The following is an 18280-nucleotide window of genomic DNA, read 5'->3' as shown; positions in this document are numbered from 1 at the left end:
CAAAGGAAAAGAAGCTTTCAGAAAAAGAAACATCAGGGGCTCCTAAAATGTGCAAACATGGAAATGTGAGAGATGCTAACTAAAGCCATCAGTAAAGTATCATTTCTCACCTACCAGACTGAGACATTAGTCTCATCCCCACATCAGACGCACCGTGTGTGTCTGGAATGGCACAGGACATGTTGCCCACTGCCGGTGCGGGTACAAAACGGTACAGCCCCCACTGAGCGAATTAAGACAAGATTGTAAAAATTTCAAAAGCACTTAAAAAATGGTAACTCTAGGAGTCGATGGATATGTTCATGAGCCTGGTTGTGGTAATCGCTTCACAATGTACACACACGTGAAAACATCATATCGTACACATTAAATAAATATAAAATCCATTTGTTAACCGTACTGCACTATGCCAGGAAAAAATTTCAAACGCATTTAATCTTTGTACTAGCAAATCTGCTTCTGGGAAGCAAGCTTGCAAGTTAATGCAAAAAGTCACATGTGTATTTTGTAATAGTAAAAGACTGGAAACCACTTGAGACAGCGACAGGTGTGGGTTTATGGAAAGTGAAGATAATTTGTAAATGATTTACCCCGTAGCCTTGGAAACGCGTGTGCGCGCGCACACACGCACGCGTGCGTGCACCCACCCACCCACCCCCACACACTCACACACCCCAAGGGAAATCACCAATCAACCCAAGTACTAGCACATTATCAGAAACCAAAAACTTAAACCAACCTGAGTACTTTTCACCCATCCAAAACGTCTCTTCCCTCACTTCCAGAGTTAACCACGATCCTAGATTTCGTGTGCATATGGCTTCCTCATTTTCATCTACCCCCGAGTAAATGAGTTTTACCACATATCTAAGTATGCCTAGACAATCTATTAGTTTGCCTTCGTTTTGAGCCTTAGACACAAGCGTGTAATTCAAAATATTTTCTTGTGAGACTTGAATTTTTTTCACCCAGCATTAGTTTGATTAGAGTCGCTCTGTGAGATCTAGAATCCCGCCTTCCCTATTACTTTCGTGGTGCGTCTCAGAGACTACCCGTTGAAATAACAAAGTGAGGTGATTTGTCGTTAGACTTGCAAAGCAGATTTCCCTTCAACGGTTTTTCTCAGGGCCAGGAAGGCATGAAAGAAAAGCCTTGATGCTGGGAGGGGTGAACAGTTAGGACGGATCTGGGTGGGGCCCGCAGGAACAGGAGTAATGGGGGAACTCAGAACACTGGACCTGCCAGCCAGCCCTGCTTCTCTGTGAGAAAGTGGGACAGCTCCCAGGCTGATGTGACATGGTATCTGCCATTTCTCTTCTGTGAACAATCCTTGGGGAAAGTCCCACGGCCCCTCCCAGGATAGGGGTGGATACTTCCTGGTAGAATTAAGAAAATGTAGGTCTTGTGCCAGAGACAAGCACAGGCCTGCCCCCTGGCTCCAGGCCACGCTGGACAGCATAAAACAGGCTGGCCTCAGCTCTTGGCCACACGCATCTTCCTGACATCATGAGGCCCAGCAGCTTCTTGGTCCTGGCGGTGTTCCTTATCCTTGGGACTCTGGCAGCACAGGCGGCTGTCATAGGTGAGTAGACAAATGGCCTGGGTGAGGCTGGATTGGGCCCTGGCAGGGAGCACTCTGGGGCAGCAGGCAGGCTGGATCGCATGCTTTGGTCTGTGGCTGCTTCCGCTGTATCCAGAGAGAGCAGAAGTTGTCCAGTAGAATCATGTGCTTTCCATGCTAAGACTGAGCTATCAGGACCATTGCCAGACAAAGCGTGGCCATGTGGCGTTGGCCTCAGGGGTTGATAGCTGGGCAGAATGTGCAATGAAGTGGGGAACCCCAGGAATCTGGGCCTGGGTGTGGGGTTTGCCTGTCTGCCCCCAGAAAACACCTGAGTAATCAGCCTCTGAAAGGAGGTTGCACACCAACAAGACCTCAGAAATCCTGTCGTTTGAAGACCCCCATTTTACCAAGGAGGACATTGATTGTCCAGACAACCTCCAGAGCCAGGAGGGAGCTCAGGGCTCCTGGTGTATGTCTCAGGGCTCTTTCCCTACCCCCCAAGTTGCCTCAGAGATGACAATGTGTCCTTCTCACCTCTGGAAGTCACCCCTGTCTGGCCTCTCCTCCTGAGAGGACTTGTCATGGAGGGCGGGGGGAGAAATGGATACCCAAGGGAACCGTGGTCCTGTAGACCCTCTCCCCAAAGCCCAGAGCACAGCTTTCCTAGGGCACAGACCCCAGCTAGCCCAGATGACCCTGCCCCATCTCCGGCCATGGTTTGGGAAACACGGCAGAGAGCAGTGGTTGGACGAAGAGGAAAGACTAGATAGTGAAGCAGGCGCACTGGGTCTAAATGTGGCTACATTTCTTCTTTCAACCGTTCCTCCTAAAGGGCAAGGCACAGACAAAGGTCGTGTTCTGGTCAAAGGACAAGATCCGGTTAGAGGTCAAGATCCAGTCAAAACCAAAGATCTGCTCAAAGTTCCAGTGTCCACTAAGCCTGGCTCCTGCCCCAACATTCTGATGCGGTGCGCCATGATGAACCCCCCTAACCGCTGTTTGAGGGATACCGAGTGCCCCGGGGCCAAGAAGTGCTGTCAGGGCCCTTGTGGGCTGGCCTGCTTGGATCCCCGGTGAGGTGAGAACCTGGTGGAGCAGGAGGAGACCCCGAGGGCACAGAGAAGGCTGAGCAATGGGAATGAGCCTGGGCGGGTGAGAGGGAGGCTGTGGAGAGGGGATGGAGGGACTGAGGCTCTTTGAGCCTGTAACTGACGACCTGAGAGGGCCGTCACGTGGACGTGATCCTGCCCTCCACTGCCTCTGAGTGCTTTGACCTGCCGAATCACTTCTCTGGTCCTCTTCTCTCCCGGCCAGGTGGGGCGTGTCCTTGCTGCCCCTGTGAAGTCCCCAGGGCTGCTGGCCCCGGCCCTGTCGCACCACCCTCTCCGGCCAGCGCATTCTCGCTCTCACTCAGGATGCCCAAGACCGGACTTGGCTGCTTCTCTCGTTGACTTTGCAATAAAAGACCACTTTCTGCTCCATTTGCTTCTGGCTCCCATGATTTTTGTGCTCCTGGAAGCCCCAGGGAGATGGGTGAGGGGCTGAGTGTCCCTCCCCTCAGCGGGATGTGAAGGAGAGCAGGGGTAGAAGAGGCCCATTCCTAGGGCTTCATATGAGAACTCCACTAACTGACCCCACAACTGGAGTCTCCATTTCATTAGGGGATGCTGCCTTTCGCCTAAGACCAGGGAATAAAAAACAAAAGGTTGCACAGACAGCAGGCAGTTTCTTTCCAATCGACCCCACATCCTGACCCCGCTACTGCCAGCCCGCCAGTGTGACCAGCCAGCTCCAGTGGCCCTCCCTCCTTTCCTTTCTTGTTCCCCAGGGATCTTCTCAAGAGGCCCTAGAGAGACACTGGAGATCCCCTCTTGCTCACCTGTCCGTGCCTGAGATGCCTCCATTAACCCATAATTCCTCTGGGTTAAGCCATACCCTCCCCCAGCTTTCTATTTTAAGATGTGAATGAGGAGACAAGATGCACTAAGTCCTTGATCCTTCAGTGTGGACGGTGAACAGTGTCCTCTGGAGACACACAAGGTGGGGGCAGGCAGACTCGAGTAGTGCAGATCGTGGATGGTGCGTGTTAGGCAAACTTGAATGACCTCATGGCTCTGCTGTTGACCCACCTGCTCCACTGCCCTTGAACAAGGAGGCTCTCACAGAAAGAGGAGAATACGGGGTGGAGTTGAAAGTGCACAGGCTTAGGAATCAGAGGACCTGTGTTCTAGTCCCAGTCCAGCCTCCCCACTTGCTGGATGACCTCGGACAAATGTCTTTCCCTCCCTGAGCTTCATTTGTCTATTAAATTTGAGGGGGTTGGATGTAATTATTCAGAAGTACAGTTTAGCCATTCTGGACCTGAGACAACTCTTTTTGTGTTGAGTTCCTGCTGCGAGTGGAGGTGGGAGGCAGAGACTCGGGGTGAGAGAACAGGGAGTGCGGTGTCCTTTGCCCTTTCCAGAAGCATGCAAGCCAGGGCTCCCTCTCGTTCTCCAGGGGACCGGCTGCATTGCACTGAAGCCGTGATCCCAGGACATCTTGGACAGTAGGCAAGAGCCGTGCCCAAACTTCCAGCCTGATAAGTGCAAAATGCAGCACTGGCACAAAGATTACTTTATTTTTTTATTACATTTTAAAAAACGTTTTTATTTACTTATTTTGAGAGAGAGAGAGCATGAGCAGGGGAGGGGCAGAGAGAGAGGGACACAAAGAGTCCCAAACAGCCTCTGTGCTGACAGCACAGAACTCAACACAGGGCTCGAACCCACGAACTGTGAGATCATGACCTGAGCCGAAACCAAGAGTCAGACGCTTAACCGACTGAGCCACCCAGGCACCCCACAAGGATTACTTTATGTACTATTTCTCTGTTCCAGACCCTATACTAACTGTGTTATATGTACTGTCTTATTTGTGTCTCAGAAGAACCCTCTCAAATGGGTATTATCACACATCTTTAATTTCGTTAAAAGATTGAAGCCATGAGAAGTTTGGTAACCACCCAAAGTCACACAGTTAGTAAATGATAAATCCTATTTTTAATATAAACAAGCAATAATCAGAATAAAAAATTTAAAATTGCACTTATACTATCAACAAAATTATACCATTCCTTTATCTATTTTTATTTAAAAAATTTTAATGTTTATTTTTGAGAGAGAGAGAGAGAGACTGAGTGCAAGTGGGGGAGGGGCAGAGAGAGGGAGACAGAATATGAATCTAAAGCAGGCTCCAGGCTCTGAGCTGTCAGCACAGAGCCCAGTGTGGGGCTCAAACCCACAAACTGCGAGATCATGACCTGAGCCGAAGTTGGATGCTCAACCTCCTGAGCCACAAGGCATCCCTATATCATTCCTTTAAATAAATGTAACAAGAGGCAGGAGGAACTTTAAAAAAGAAACCTATACAAGTGTTCATGAGGTACATAAAAAAAGGATTGAATACTCACTGATCTGTGGGAAGATGCCACATGGTGAAGATACCAATATTTACCTCTTCAATTGACTTTTTTCCCAGCTTTATTGTGATAAAACTGACATATGGTATGATTTGAAGGGTACGTGTGATTATTTGATTCATGTATATATTGCAAAATGTTTACCATAAGGGTAGTTAACAACTCCTTCACCTCATATAATTACCATTTTGTTATTTTTATGATGAGGACATTAATACTCTTCTCTCATAGTGACTTTCAAGGATATAATACTACATTATTAACTATATTCACCAAGCTCCACGTTAGCTCCTCAGAATGTGTTGGTCTTATAACTGAAAGTTTGTACCCTTTGACCAGGTAATTTCCTCCCCTCTCCCAGCCCCTGGCTATCACCATTTTACTCTGTTTCTATGAGCTGATATTTTTAGATTCCCCATAAGTGAAATCATACAGTATTTGCTTTTCTCTGTCTGACTGATTTCATTTAGCATAATGCCTTCAAGGTCCATCCATGTTGTCAAAAATCCAGGAACTCCTTTTTTTTATATGGCTGAATAATATTCCACTGAATATACCATATTTTCTTCATCCACACATCTGTCAGTGGACACTGACATCTCACTATAACTGGGAAAAAAAAAATTCACCAGATTTCCAGGGCAGCTGGTGTCCTTGTAAATTTAAATCTCCAAATCCATTCTTCCGTAACTATAGAATTCAACAAGAAGAAGAATAAAACCACATAAACCCCCTGACATCAGTGTAGTCAGAAGTCAGGGAACAGCAAAACCTTCAAATTACTTTTACTGAAAAGACTGTTGATTTTCAAGGAGACGTCTCTTGAATTTTTGCTTCTACCCCTTTCCGTGAGAAAAGCGAGGTCCAGAAATATCTGTAAAGAAGACGAGAGGAATGGAGAGCTCAGGACCGAACTAAAATCATTCCAAGAAGATGGCTCCGGTAAGTGTGAAAATACCAGAAAAAAGTCCCGAGTAGAGCATTTCTATGGTACAGGTGCCACAATTAATGAAGCAATATCTATACATTATTGCAAACTAAAGTCCATACTTTATTCTTATTGCCTTATGTTCTTTTTTTTCCCCGCCAGATCCCACCCAGAATATCATGTTACATTTAGCTGTTGAGGGTCTTTAGGCTCCTCTTGGTTGTGACAGTTTCTCAGACCTTCCATGTTTTGATGACCTTGACAGTTTAGAGGGGCACTGGTTAGGCTGTTGGGTGTGTCTGATTGTTTTTCTCATGTTAGACTGGGGTTATGGTTTTTCGGAGGAAGACCACCGAGGCGAAGTGCCCTTCTCATCACATCATGTCCAGGGTCCATACTATCAACTTGACTTAGCGCTGGTGATGCTGACCTGATGATTAGGCTGTCAGGTTCGTCAGGCTTCTATGCTGTAAAGTTATTCTTTTTCCTCTCTTTCCATGTTATTCTCTCAGGGAGAAAGTCACTCTGCATACCCCACACTTATGATACTCCTTGAGGGAGAAGAGGCTCAAGACATTCTTTGGAATTAATCTGTATGGAAGATTTGTTTATTCTCCTTAGATTTTTGCCTTTTTTTTTTTTTTCTTAACTATCCATTTATATCAGTGTAGACTTACAGACATTATGATTTTGGGTTGTATTTTGTTTTGTGGCTCAAGTTGTCAGAAGGACATTTTTAATGTTAATAACCACAATTCACAGTTAAGATATACAGTTTTTTAAATGTTTATTTATTTCTTTATTTGAGAGAGAGAGAGAGAGAGAGAGAGCGAGCCCACAAGCAGGGGAGGACCAGAGAGAGAGAGAGAGGGAGACACAGAATCTGAAGCAGGCTCCAGGCCCTGAGCTGTCAGCACAGAGCCCGATGCAGGGCTCAAACCCACAAACCATGAGATCATGACCTGAGCCAAAGTCGGAACCGACTGAGCCACCCAGGTGCCCCTTTTTAAAAATTAAAAAAAATTTTAATTTATTTTTTATTTTCATTTTTTATTTTTTTAAGATATGCATTTTAAGTGTATAAACACCACATAATACATACAGCATGTTCCTTTATAAAGAAGTTACTACAGGGGCGCCTGGGTGGCACAGTCGGTTAAGCGTCCGACTTCAGCCAGGTCACGATCTCGAGGTCCGTGAGTTCGAGGCCCGAGTCAGGCTCTGGGCTGATGGCTCGGAACCTGGAGCCTGTTTCCGATTCTGTGTCTCCCTCTCTCTCTGCCCCTCCCCCGTTCAAGCTCTGTCTCTCTCTGTCCCAAAAATAAATAAACGTTGAAAAAAAACTTTAAAAAAAAAAAAAAAGAAGTTACTACAGCGAAACAGACCAGCAAAAAAAAGAAACAGACTCATAAATACAGAGAACAAACTGGTGTTGCCAGAGGGTAAGGCAGTGGAGGATGTGCAAAACACGAATAAGAGGTAAAAAGTTCTAGTCATAAAATAAATAAGTCACAGAGATGAATAGTATAGCATAGGAAATACAGTCAATACTTTTTTTTAATTTTTAAAAAAACATTGTTATTTATTTTTGAGAGACAGAGAGAGAGAGTGTGAGCAGGGGAGGGGCAGAGAGAGAGCGGGAGACACAGAATCGGAAACAGGCTCCAGGTTCTGAGAGAGAGCCCCATGTGGGTCTTGAACCCACCAACTGTGAGATCATGACCTGAGCCGAAGCCAGATGCCCAACCGACTGAGCCACCCAGGTGCCCCGTCAAAAATATTTTAATAACGTTGTATGACAACAGATTGTGACGACACTTACTGTGGTGAGTATCGCATGATGTATCGAATCGGTGATTCACTATGTTGTGCACCTGAAACTAATATAATATCATATATCAACTGTACTTCAATTAAAAAAAATCAGGATCTACAGGATATGCAGGGAGACATAGATTGAAGGTCACCCACAGGAGAATTTAACACACCATCACTGCAAGATGGTTCAAACGGACAACAAAAAATAAGGATACAGAAGATCAGAGGAGAGTATCCTTAAATACTTACATCAGTGAAAAAAGAGTAATGGGGGCACCTGGATGGCTCAGTCAGTTAAAGGTCTGATTGTTGATCTCGGCTCAGGTCATGATCTCACAGTTCGTGAGGTCGAGCCCCATGTCAGGCTCTTGGCTGACATCACAGAGCCTGCTTGAGATTTTCTCTCTCTGTCCCTCCCCCACTCCAAAATAAATAAATACACATTTAAAAAAAAAAACAAGTAGATCAAAATTTGCACACACAAAAAGTCAGGAAAAAAAGGACAGAGTAAATCGGAAGATGTTTAAAAAAGTGATAATAATATGGGCAAAATAATAAATTTATGAGGTTGAGCCTAGGAAAACAGTAGCTCTAGTTAATAAATCAAAATCTTATTTTTAAAAATATTTACAAAATAGACAAATCTCTACCTACTTAACTTTGCTTTTTTTAATGTTTATTTATTTATTTATTTATTTAATTTTTTTTTTTTTGAGAGAGACAGACCATGAGTGGGGTAAGGGGAGGGAGAAAGAGGGAGACACAGAATCAGGAACAGGCTCCAGGCTCCACACTGTCAGCACAGAGCCCAATGCGGGGCTCGAACTCACGAGCTGAGAGATCATGACCCGAGCCGAAGTCGGACACTTAACCGACTGAGCCACCCAGGCGCCCCTCTTTGATAAAATGAAAGAAAGCAAAAATAAATAAAATGAAGTACAACAGTGGAAAACGCTATTGAGAGAGACAAAATCATCCTGAGACCACTTGGCAGACCAGCTTCCTTCCTCACCGCTTCTGGCTGCTGTCCTCAGGGTGAGGAGGCTGTCAGGTGCTGCGTGCATGGTTGTTGTCAGGGTGAGGACAGAGGGGACCAGCGACTGTCTCCCCCGATGCACAGGCGGGCTGCTATTTTCAAGGCTGATGGGGAATGATGTTTCAGCTTTACAGAGCGGGGCTGGGGACAAATGTCAGGAGAATCCCAGGGCAGACTCTTGAGCTGATCCATGAAACCAATCTGAAAAGGTTTCCTAAACCTGCACCGGATCTCAGCGAGGACCAGCCCAGCAGAGCCAGGGGGCAGCAGGGAAGACGCCCAGAGCAAAGGCACTGAGGTTTTCAGCCGCATCTTCCCCGTGTGGCCCTGAATGGACAAGTGCAGCCGGCCTGGCCCGAGAAAGGTGTGGTGACCCTCAGAAGAAGGGTTTTGGTCACACCACCAGGTAAGCCACTGAGCGTAACACTGATGGCGGCCAAGGACAAGGAGGCCGTGGAATGGAGTGGCCAGCAGGGTGATGAGGAAGAGTGGCTGTGGGCCTGATGCCAGCAGCAGGGGCTGGCGCTGAAGTTTGTCCCACTCACCCCCATCCTCTGGGGTCTCCCTCCGCAAAAGCATCCATCTGGAGGTACTGCTCCCCAGTGTGACTGCAGCACAAGGCGGGCACTGGGTCTGACTGGGACGGGTGCAGCCCAGACCCCCTTCAAGGAGCCCCTCTCGGCCCAGCTGCGCAAGCCTAACTGAATGCTTCTCAGGCACCACCTTGGTGCTCGAGCTGGGGCCCCCCAGCCAGGGACAGGGTAGGGCTATGGTACTTTCTGCCCAAGGGAGGACTCCTCGTGGAAAATGCTTGCTCCAGGGCTCCCGGTGGGGCCAGCAGAGACGCGGTCAGGTCAGCATGGTGCTGGCTCCCTTCGTGGGCCCAGTCCTGCTTCTCTCTGGTACTTTTGCTGGTGGCACTTTGCAATGGAACTTGCGCCCCTCCCTGTGTCCCAGCCACTGCTACGCTAAGAACCCAGTCTGCAAAATGTGTCTCCAGGGATTTATGAAGATTCAGGCTGAGGGGGGTATCGTAAGAACGAGAGCGTCCAGTGTGACCACAGCCAGAAACACAGCCAGTTCCACAGCTGTGTGATGGGGACACCTGGCTGCCGCACACTCCCCGGGGCCACCGGTGCCCGTGACTCGGGTGCTGCCGTGGACAGTGATACTGTGTGGCCCTGGGGAAGAATGCCCCTTCGTCCTTGCTGCTTGGAGCCACTCGGGGAGATGTGACGTGCCAGGGGAACTTCGGATTTGCTGAGCAGCCCTGGGTGTCGGGGGCGAATGAAAGTGAGTCTGTTTGTTCAGTTCCTGCAGTGGGAAACCGTCTCTGCCTCTCATCCAGACTCAAATACAGACTCAGAAAGAAGGGCGCCCAACATATAAGAAGGGCGTCCCACACAGTGGGCAGTCAACAGACATTAAGTAGCTTCTCTACTGTGGATTTCCATAAGGTTCCAAACTCCCCACGAAGCTCTTTGAGGTGACATTTGCAAAGGGAATGGCATAAAGGTTCCTGCCTCTGAAACAGAGGCCACACTCCTTAGTCACCATGGGAATGTCCTGGGAAAGTGCCTTCTCATACTGAGCTAAACACCAAGACAGCTGTCTTACCAGTTTCTCCCTCGACAGTCATTTATTTCACAAGGCGACTTTTAATAAACCCCAAATCAATTTTCTGCCCCTATTTTAAAAATTTTAATGTTTTATTTTTGAGAGAGAGAGAGAGAGAGAGAGAGAGGCAGAATGTGAGCAGGGGAGGGGCAGAGAGAGAGGGAGACAGAATCCCAAGCAGGCTCCAGGCTTGGAGCTGTCAGCACAGAGCCCGACTCTGGTCAGCTCCTATTTTAATCCTGGTTTACTTTCTCCGCTTTTCCACACTACACGGTGCTTGGTCTTCCCTAGTCTGCAGCCTGGTGTTTTTATGGGAACACTTATTCAATAACACTATCCCACGGTCTTTTCCTCCTGAACCACAGTAAAGCACAGCACTGCTGCCTCCGGGCAAGCTGACGTCACATCTTGTTAGCCTACGTGGCCAAAGCCTTGGCCATCGTGTTCACCCCCCCTCCCTAGCAGTGAGATGCTGCAGCCATTGGCTGCCGGAATAAATCCTCACTTCTTTCTGTCCCCATGTCTACGGCTTACTACCACTAGTCCTCACATCCGTGACAGTCCGTGCATGTGCTGTTTGAACCACACTTGGTGGCTGCAGAGAAGGCAAGGACAGCAGGCATCTGGACTTTCCATCATCTGCGGGGGACCTGGCCTCAGCCTCCCCCTGCCAAGACTAGCCTGGCAGGAGACTCCCTCATTACAGGAACGGTGTTTGTACAATTAGAAGTCAAGAAATGAACGTTGGCTAAAACACTCCCACCTCAAGGGTCTGGCCGAACTTCCTGCCTGTAGTTGAACCACGTGTGAAAAGGAAGGTGATCGGAACAGGAGGGTCTCCAAGGCCTCTTGGCCGGCATCCTCGAAACCACCCACTGCCTCATAACTCTGCATGTAGTGGTGACGATGGGAAAGGTGGGAAATGAGAGGCTGTGTGATATTAGTGAAATTACCCTGAGAGGTTAATTGGGAACAGCTCAACTGCTACCGCGCTTCTCCCGAAGACATAACGTTCTCCAGCTGAGGAGTTTTTTTGCTGAGATAAAACCCTGATGTCATATCTGCAGGCTCTGTGTGCACTTTGAGGGCTGAAAAGGCAGGGTCACTGATAATTTTTGGACATTCTTTGATCTCTTTCTAGGCTCTCCTTGTCCAGAATATCCTCGGATGAGGAGACTCTGTTCCAGTCAGCCATGCGTGTCTGCCCCGAGGAGGTCAGCGTGACAAGGGTCATGCACAGACACCGAGTGCTTCTCAGCTTGTCACAGATGCCCTGAGCTGCAACCTTCTGCTGCATTTGGATTGGAAATCCCCTTCGCCATAATCCAGATTCCTGCAATGGGAAACCTGAAGCCTAGGGGAGCCATCAAAGTCCACACTAGGCGTCAAGGGCACAGCTGGGCCAGGAACTACCTGTCCCGATACTGTTTTTTCTCTTTCCATAGGATGCCGACTAGCTGACTAACCCTGGGGGGACTGGTAGCCTTTCCAAAAAGACTTGTTGATCTATTCATTCTACCTGAACCAGAAATCAAGTTCACAGCAGGCATTCCATGGTCACAACATCACTCAAGACAAAGAGTAGAATCAAAGATATGCAGGTTTGGGGAGAAGATAAGAAGACAGTGCACAAAAGGCCCAGGTAGCCATTATCACGAGGCATTCTGCATCATTTTGATGTCCTCACATTGATCTTTCTGCTCTTCTCTTGCCAATTTCCTCCTTACAGGGCAGAGAGACCTTTGCTGAGACTCTTGGAGTGTTTCTCAAGCAAGAAAGGTCCTAAGCGACTAAGCCACCCATTTCACAGTAAGGGAGGCAAAGGCCAGTGACAGATGGAATTAGCCCAAATCGGTGGGGAACCAGTCTCATAGGCCCAAATAAAAAAGGAGTCATGTTTATTTGTTTAAGATTTTATTTTATTTTTTTATTTTTTTAACATTTATTTATTTTTGAGACAGAGAGAGACAGAGCATGAATGGGGGAGGGTCAGAGAAAGAGGGAGACACAGAATCCAAAACAGGCTCCAGGCTCTGAGCTGTCAGCACAGAGCCCGTCGCAGGGCTTGAACTCACAGACCACGAGATCATGACCTGAGCCGAAGTCGGACGCTTAACTGACTGGGCCACCCAGGCGCCCCTCATTTTTCTATTAGGTCATCTCTTTTCTTTATTATCTTATAAACAGTCTTTTGATACATTATAGAATGTATATTTCCATCATATGTCTTTACTCTTATTTTTCCAATTTCGAATTGTTTTTCCTACTCTCTGATTGATTTTTGCCCTACAAAAGTTTTCCATTTGTATGTGTTTAGCTATATCAACTGGCTTTCAGAAGGTCGTCTCCATATCAGTATTATACAAAACTGTAGTCATGTTTTCTTTGAGTATTTTTATAACTTAAATCCTTCATCATCTAAAACTTGTTTTGAGATAATGGATGGGACAGAAATCCAGTATTTCCTGCCAGAATTGCTGACCATCTCTTTCAATATCACGTACTGAATTTTCTGACACTTCTCTGGTGATGTGGAATTCTGCCTTTACCATTTATAAATTCCTATAGGCCCTGAATTTCCTTTTTCTTCCATTGACATGTGTCTGTATGCCCCCACCATTACTGTATGTCCTAACTATGTTGGTGTATTTTTATGATAATTTTGGTTGCATTAATATGTGTCATTGAGCTGGGGCACTGGATGGTTCAGTCAGTTGAGCATCTGACTTCAGCTCAAGTCATGATCTCATGGTTCATGAGTTTGAGCCCTGCATCGGGCTCCAGGCAGTCTGGAGCCTGCTTCGGATTCTGTGTCTCCCTGTCTCTCTGTGCCTCACCCGCTCACACTCTGTCTCTCTCTCAAAAATAAATAAACACTAAAAAAAATTTTATGTGTCCTTGAGCTTACTGTGGTCATCATTTCGCAGTGCATATTTATATCTAATCATAAGCTGTACACTGGAAGCTAATATAATGTCATGTGTCAATTATACCTCAATAAAATACAAAATAAAATAAAATTCCTGACAGTCTAGCACAAGGGGGAAAATGTGTTATTGGGTAACTCCTCCCATGATAATTTATCATCAGTTTTGTCCTGGCAAATCTCAAATGCTTTCTTTATCAGGTGGCATTTAGAACAATTTTAAATCATTTAGAAACCCTAACTATTAGTTATTTCATTGCAATGCATCAAATTTATAGTGTAAGAAATAGTGTATCTGGGCCGCCTGTGTGGCTCAGTAGGTTGAGCATCCAAATCTTGATTTCGGCCCAGGTCATGATCCCAAGGTTGTGGGATCGAGCCCTGCATGGGGCTCTGCACTGAGGGTGTGCCCTGCTTGGGATTCTTTCTCTCTTTGTTCCTCTCCCATGCTTTCACACTATCTCTAAAATAATAATAAAAAATTATATATATATATATATATATATATATATATATATATATGTCTGTTTTTGTGAATGGAATCTTATCTTTTGCTATGTTTTCTCACTGGTTATTGAATGTAGGAAAGTTACTTGATCTATGAAATATGGTAATTTCTTATTTAAAATGGCCTTGAGAGCACTAGAAAAGCAGGAAACACACTAGGGCCATTTCAGAAACACTGTCTCTCAAGGGTAAACTGCACAAAGAACCAAATCTGTAACAAAATAAAGATAAAGAGCCTTTAAAAATAGACTGAAAATTTTCAAACAATTTTGTGGGTGGACTTAACAGCTGAAGTAAAGGGAGACTTGTCCTGTCCCTTCATAAATAGGCTTCTACTTGAAATAGGGCACTTGCTATGAAAACATTAATTGCATTGGGAAATTCCAGTTAGAAGATTGCAAGCATGTTGCTGAATATGTTCAATGGGCTCTAAAAAGTAAATAAACTAAAAATCAAAACAAACTCCTGGTTTAAAAAATTGATCTTCAAAATAAAACCAAGAGCGGAAGATCTCCTGCTGAGAATCTGGAATCTATGGATTAGGACACCGTTAGGTATTGTGAGCAACAGAGTCACTGGAAGAACCAAAGTCTCATAAAGATTAAGACGCAGGGGTGCCTGGGTGGCTCAGCTGGTTGAGCGTCTAACTTCAGCTCAGGTCATGATCTTACGGTTTGTGGGTTCAAGCCCTGCGTTGGGCTCTGTGCTGACAGCTCAGAGCCTGGAGCCTGCTTCCGATTCTGTGTCTCTTTCTCTCTCTGCTCCTCCCCCGCTCATGCTCTGTCTCTGACTCTCAAAAATAAGTAAATGTAAAAAAGAAAATTAAAAAAAAAAAGACTAAGATGCAGAAGGACAGCTGACCAAAGTCTGCTTGACACTGCTCCTTTCAGGGAGGACTCAACACCCAATCACATCCTTTCCTTAACTGTCCCTGATGAACACAAGTACTGGTCCACGACACCCAACCCTGGATTCTTCAACCTTGGCACTGTTAACATTTTGGGATAGATAATTCTTTTTTTTGTGGGGATCAGAGTTTTCCTGTGCATTGTAGGATGCTTGGCAACATTCCTGGCCTCTGCCTAGATCCCTGTGGTGTGACTAAATGTCTCCAGGCATTGTCTGGTGTCCTCAGGGGGGCAAAACTGCCCTGGTTGAGAGCACGTTGGATCCCTCCAAATACCAAAAACACTCAAATACTGAAAATTTCTAACAAGCTTAGGTCCTTTCCCATGTCCCAGCCTGTGAGTGTTACTTTAGAAAGATCACCATCATTCTTCCAGGCTGTCTGTTAAGCTGTGTGGCTGTCAGCATCACACCCAGCTTGTAGGCTCCACGAAATTGACAATTGATTGCTCTATTTTTTCCAAACATTCCCTGTGGCAGAAATTGTTTCACAGTTTTATCCAATTATTTGAGCCCCGTTGCAGAAGTAGTCTATGAGGTCAGTCTTTGAGATTTGTTCCCACCCAGGAGGGTTCTTTTTCCATGAACCTCTCAGGGAATTACTAGTTGTAAATTAGTCAACTAGTTGGCCTGTCACTGAGCTTTTTGCTCTCACGGAGCTGCCACCTTCTTCTTAATTGCTTCCCACCAAAATCTTCATTGTGTTCAAGAGCGCCTATAGGCTTGAACTTTCCCACGTTCTGTTTTAAATAAAGTCAGTTTTGCGGGGAGAGCTTCAGAGCTCTCTGTTGTTACAGACTGCCTCTTACCCTGGGCAGAATCTCTGAGCTACATCCATGGAGCTGTGTTGGAGATAGTGTTCAGTGTGGCTTATGAGTAAAGAGCCCAGAAAATAGGTCATTGTTTGACACCACCCTCCACAAGAGACCCACAGTTCCCCAGTACCACCTATCTGTTGCTGAGACAAAGAATCAGATACCCCCTCTCCAGGGTCTTTGTGCACCCCGGGGTTAGAAGAACGAGTATCGCTATAAGCTTAGCTACACTTGAGCCACTTTCCAGGACCTTGCAGACTCTGTTCTAGCCAGCCATGTGTGTCTGTCCCCAGGCATCCAGGTTCTTTGCAGCTCATAACAGATACCACAAGCCACAACCCTACATTGAGTTTGGAGTTGAAATCCCTGTTGACAGGATCAGAAAACCGCATCCTCCTTACAGATGGGAAAACTGTTTAGGAGTCAGGAGCAGAGCTGGGAATGGGAACTATCTGTTCTGATTTCAAATCATTTTTCTTTCCACAGGAGGTAGACCAAGGCAGGGGGATTTAGGAGTTTTTCAAAAACGACCATTGACGCATTAGTTTAGCTTGACCCTGAACGAAAGTATAGGGTTATACCTTCCGGTGGCAAGTGATACTTGTCCAGTAGCAATTCCAAACCCATAGAACAATATAAGCCGAAGTGTGGAATTAAAGTAAATGTATTAATTGCAGTATTGTTTGCAAGTGCAAAGTACTGGAAACAAACTAAATGCCCACACACAGGAAGGAGGGTGATTAATCAATGGTGGCACATGTATATGCTGAATTATTATGGCAGCTGTAACCAGGAATGTGGATGAAATATTTACCTTTACTATTGTCCTTTGTTTCTTTTTATGGTTTGGGATTACTGTGGAGTGTTCTTCCATTTCTCCTCAAGGACTCCATTTAGCATTTCTCATAGGTGATGTCTAGCAATGATGAAATCCTTCAGTTTTTATTTTTCTGGGAGTGTCTTACTTTCTCTTTCATTTTTGATGGGTAGTTTTGCTAGATGTAAAACTCTTGGAGATGAACACTACTCCAAATACAAGTGGTAGAGAGGGGTGGGCTTTGCTGTATCAGTTGACCCAAACTATCAGCCCGGTGAATGTCCCTGTCACCCATCCTGCTCCTGTACATGTTAATGTGGGGCTTGTACTTTCTCCACAACCATTTCTTCTTCCACAGTCTTGAAGCTTCTGCAGGAGCTTTCTACTATGATTTCTCTCATCCTGTTGCTCTATATTAAATCATCTAGGCCTAGCGCTTTGTGGCACTAAGGCAAGAGATGAATAGACAATTTCCTGTACCTCTTTCATATTTGTACAGTTCGGGTTTTCTGTCTATTCTTAAAGCAATGAGGTAATTCATTCTGTAACATTTTCTATGTTGTCAAGTAATTTTGCATTGAACTGAGCAAAACGCTGTAAAATTCCCTCTTTTTTCCTTTGGGTGTATTATTTTCCCATTGTCATATCAAATTTTACATATTTTAATATTTTCCTCCCTCTTCTTGATTTTTCCAGGAGGAGCTTTTCCTTTCCCTATCAAGACATCATACCAAGGACTTATTCACCAATAATACCATTTTTATGCTTTTGAAAACACTGATTGCTTCTTTTATTTGTATCAATACATTCTTTTTAAATTTTGAAATGCATTTTTTTTCAAATGTCATTGAATTCTATTTTTTAAAGTTTTTTTTTTTGAGACAGAGAGAGAGTGAGTGAGACAGAGAGAGAGAGAGAGAGAGAGCAGGGGAGGGGCAGGGAGAGAGGGAGAGAGAATCCCAAGCAGGCTCCATGTTGTCAGCCCTGCTGTCAGCACAGAGCCTGTTGCGGGGCTCGATCCCACAGCCATGAGATCATGACCTGAGCTGAAACCAAGAGTCGGGCACTTAACCAACTGAGCCACCTAAGCACCCCTGAATTGTATTCTAATAAGAATATCATAATCTCATGCTATTTTTGGGTTGCGATTTTCTGGTTTGTTTTTGCAAATCTTCAGCCCCTTTGTTTTATCTGTATCTTCTGCACATAGGATGCAACAAAGATTTTGTTCTTGGATTCATAACTAAAATTAATGCTGTCAGATCCTTTCTTCTACTGGCCCACCTGGAACAGAGTGGTTTCTGGTATTTTCCTGAGGGAATGGCAGGAAGGAGTACAAAGGTAATTAGGGCACAGTAGGCACTGTAGACAATTATAGTTCAGGAACATTTCAACCTAATCTGCTCAGGTCTCTGCCCAAGGGAAATTTTGCCCCTCAGCTTTTGATATTACCACCCTTGGGGCACACACATAACCTTGGTAGGAGCTCAGAATGGCTTAGTGAAACCATTTAGCCCACATGCGTTATGTTTGACAACTTAGTAATTTTTAATCTCTGTTCTTTACATAAAAAGCTTGGTTGATCTTTCCTTTTACATATGGCATTCCCTACAAGTAGATCAGGATTTTAGGATAGAATGATTGGAAATATGTTGTCAAAGCCATCCTTCCTTCAGAACCACCTTCCATGGTGTTTTGAATTTACACACGGTCACTATTGGGATGCTTCACTGGTCCTGTGGTCTGTCCACTAGCCAATTTCATGGGTCAAAGTAAAGGAATGCTCTTTGGACTATTTAAGACCTTCTCACATTTGCAGAAAGCTGCACTTCTCTAGATAAGTTGGAAATATTCTCTTTGCATCCTCTCTCAATATATTAATAAAT

The 18280-nt window shown here is 45.4% G+C and overlaps 1 protein-coding gene across 1 annotated transcript; it reads left to right on the top strand.

Moving 5' to 3' along the window:
• Nucleotides 1–1428: 1428 nt before the first annotated feature.
• Nucleotides 1429–3045, top strand: PI3 (peptidase inhibitor 3). The gene is made up of 3 exons (XM_047854279.1): nucleotides 1429–1582; nucleotides 2397–2642; nucleotides 2879–3045. The coding sequence occupies exons 1-2, from the start codon at nucleotides 1507–1509 to the stop codon at nucleotides 2639–2641; spliced, it is 321 nt and encodes a 106-aa protein (XP_047710235.1). The 5' UTR covers nucleotides 1429–1506; the 3' UTR covers nucleotide 2642; nucleotides 2879–3045.
• The last annotated feature ends 15235 nt before the right edge of the window (nucleotides 3046–18280 follow it).

The sequence above is a fragment of the Prionailurus viverrinus genome, chromosome A3 (assembly GCF_022837055.1).
Source record: "Prionailurus viverrinus isolate Anna chromosome A3, UM_Priviv_1.0, whole genome shotgun sequence".
NCBI classification, from domain to species: Eukaryota; Metazoa; Chordata; class Mammalia; order Carnivora; family Felidae; genus Prionailurus; species Prionailurus viverrinus.
This window is presented reverse-complemented; position numbering and strand designations above follow the sequence as displayed.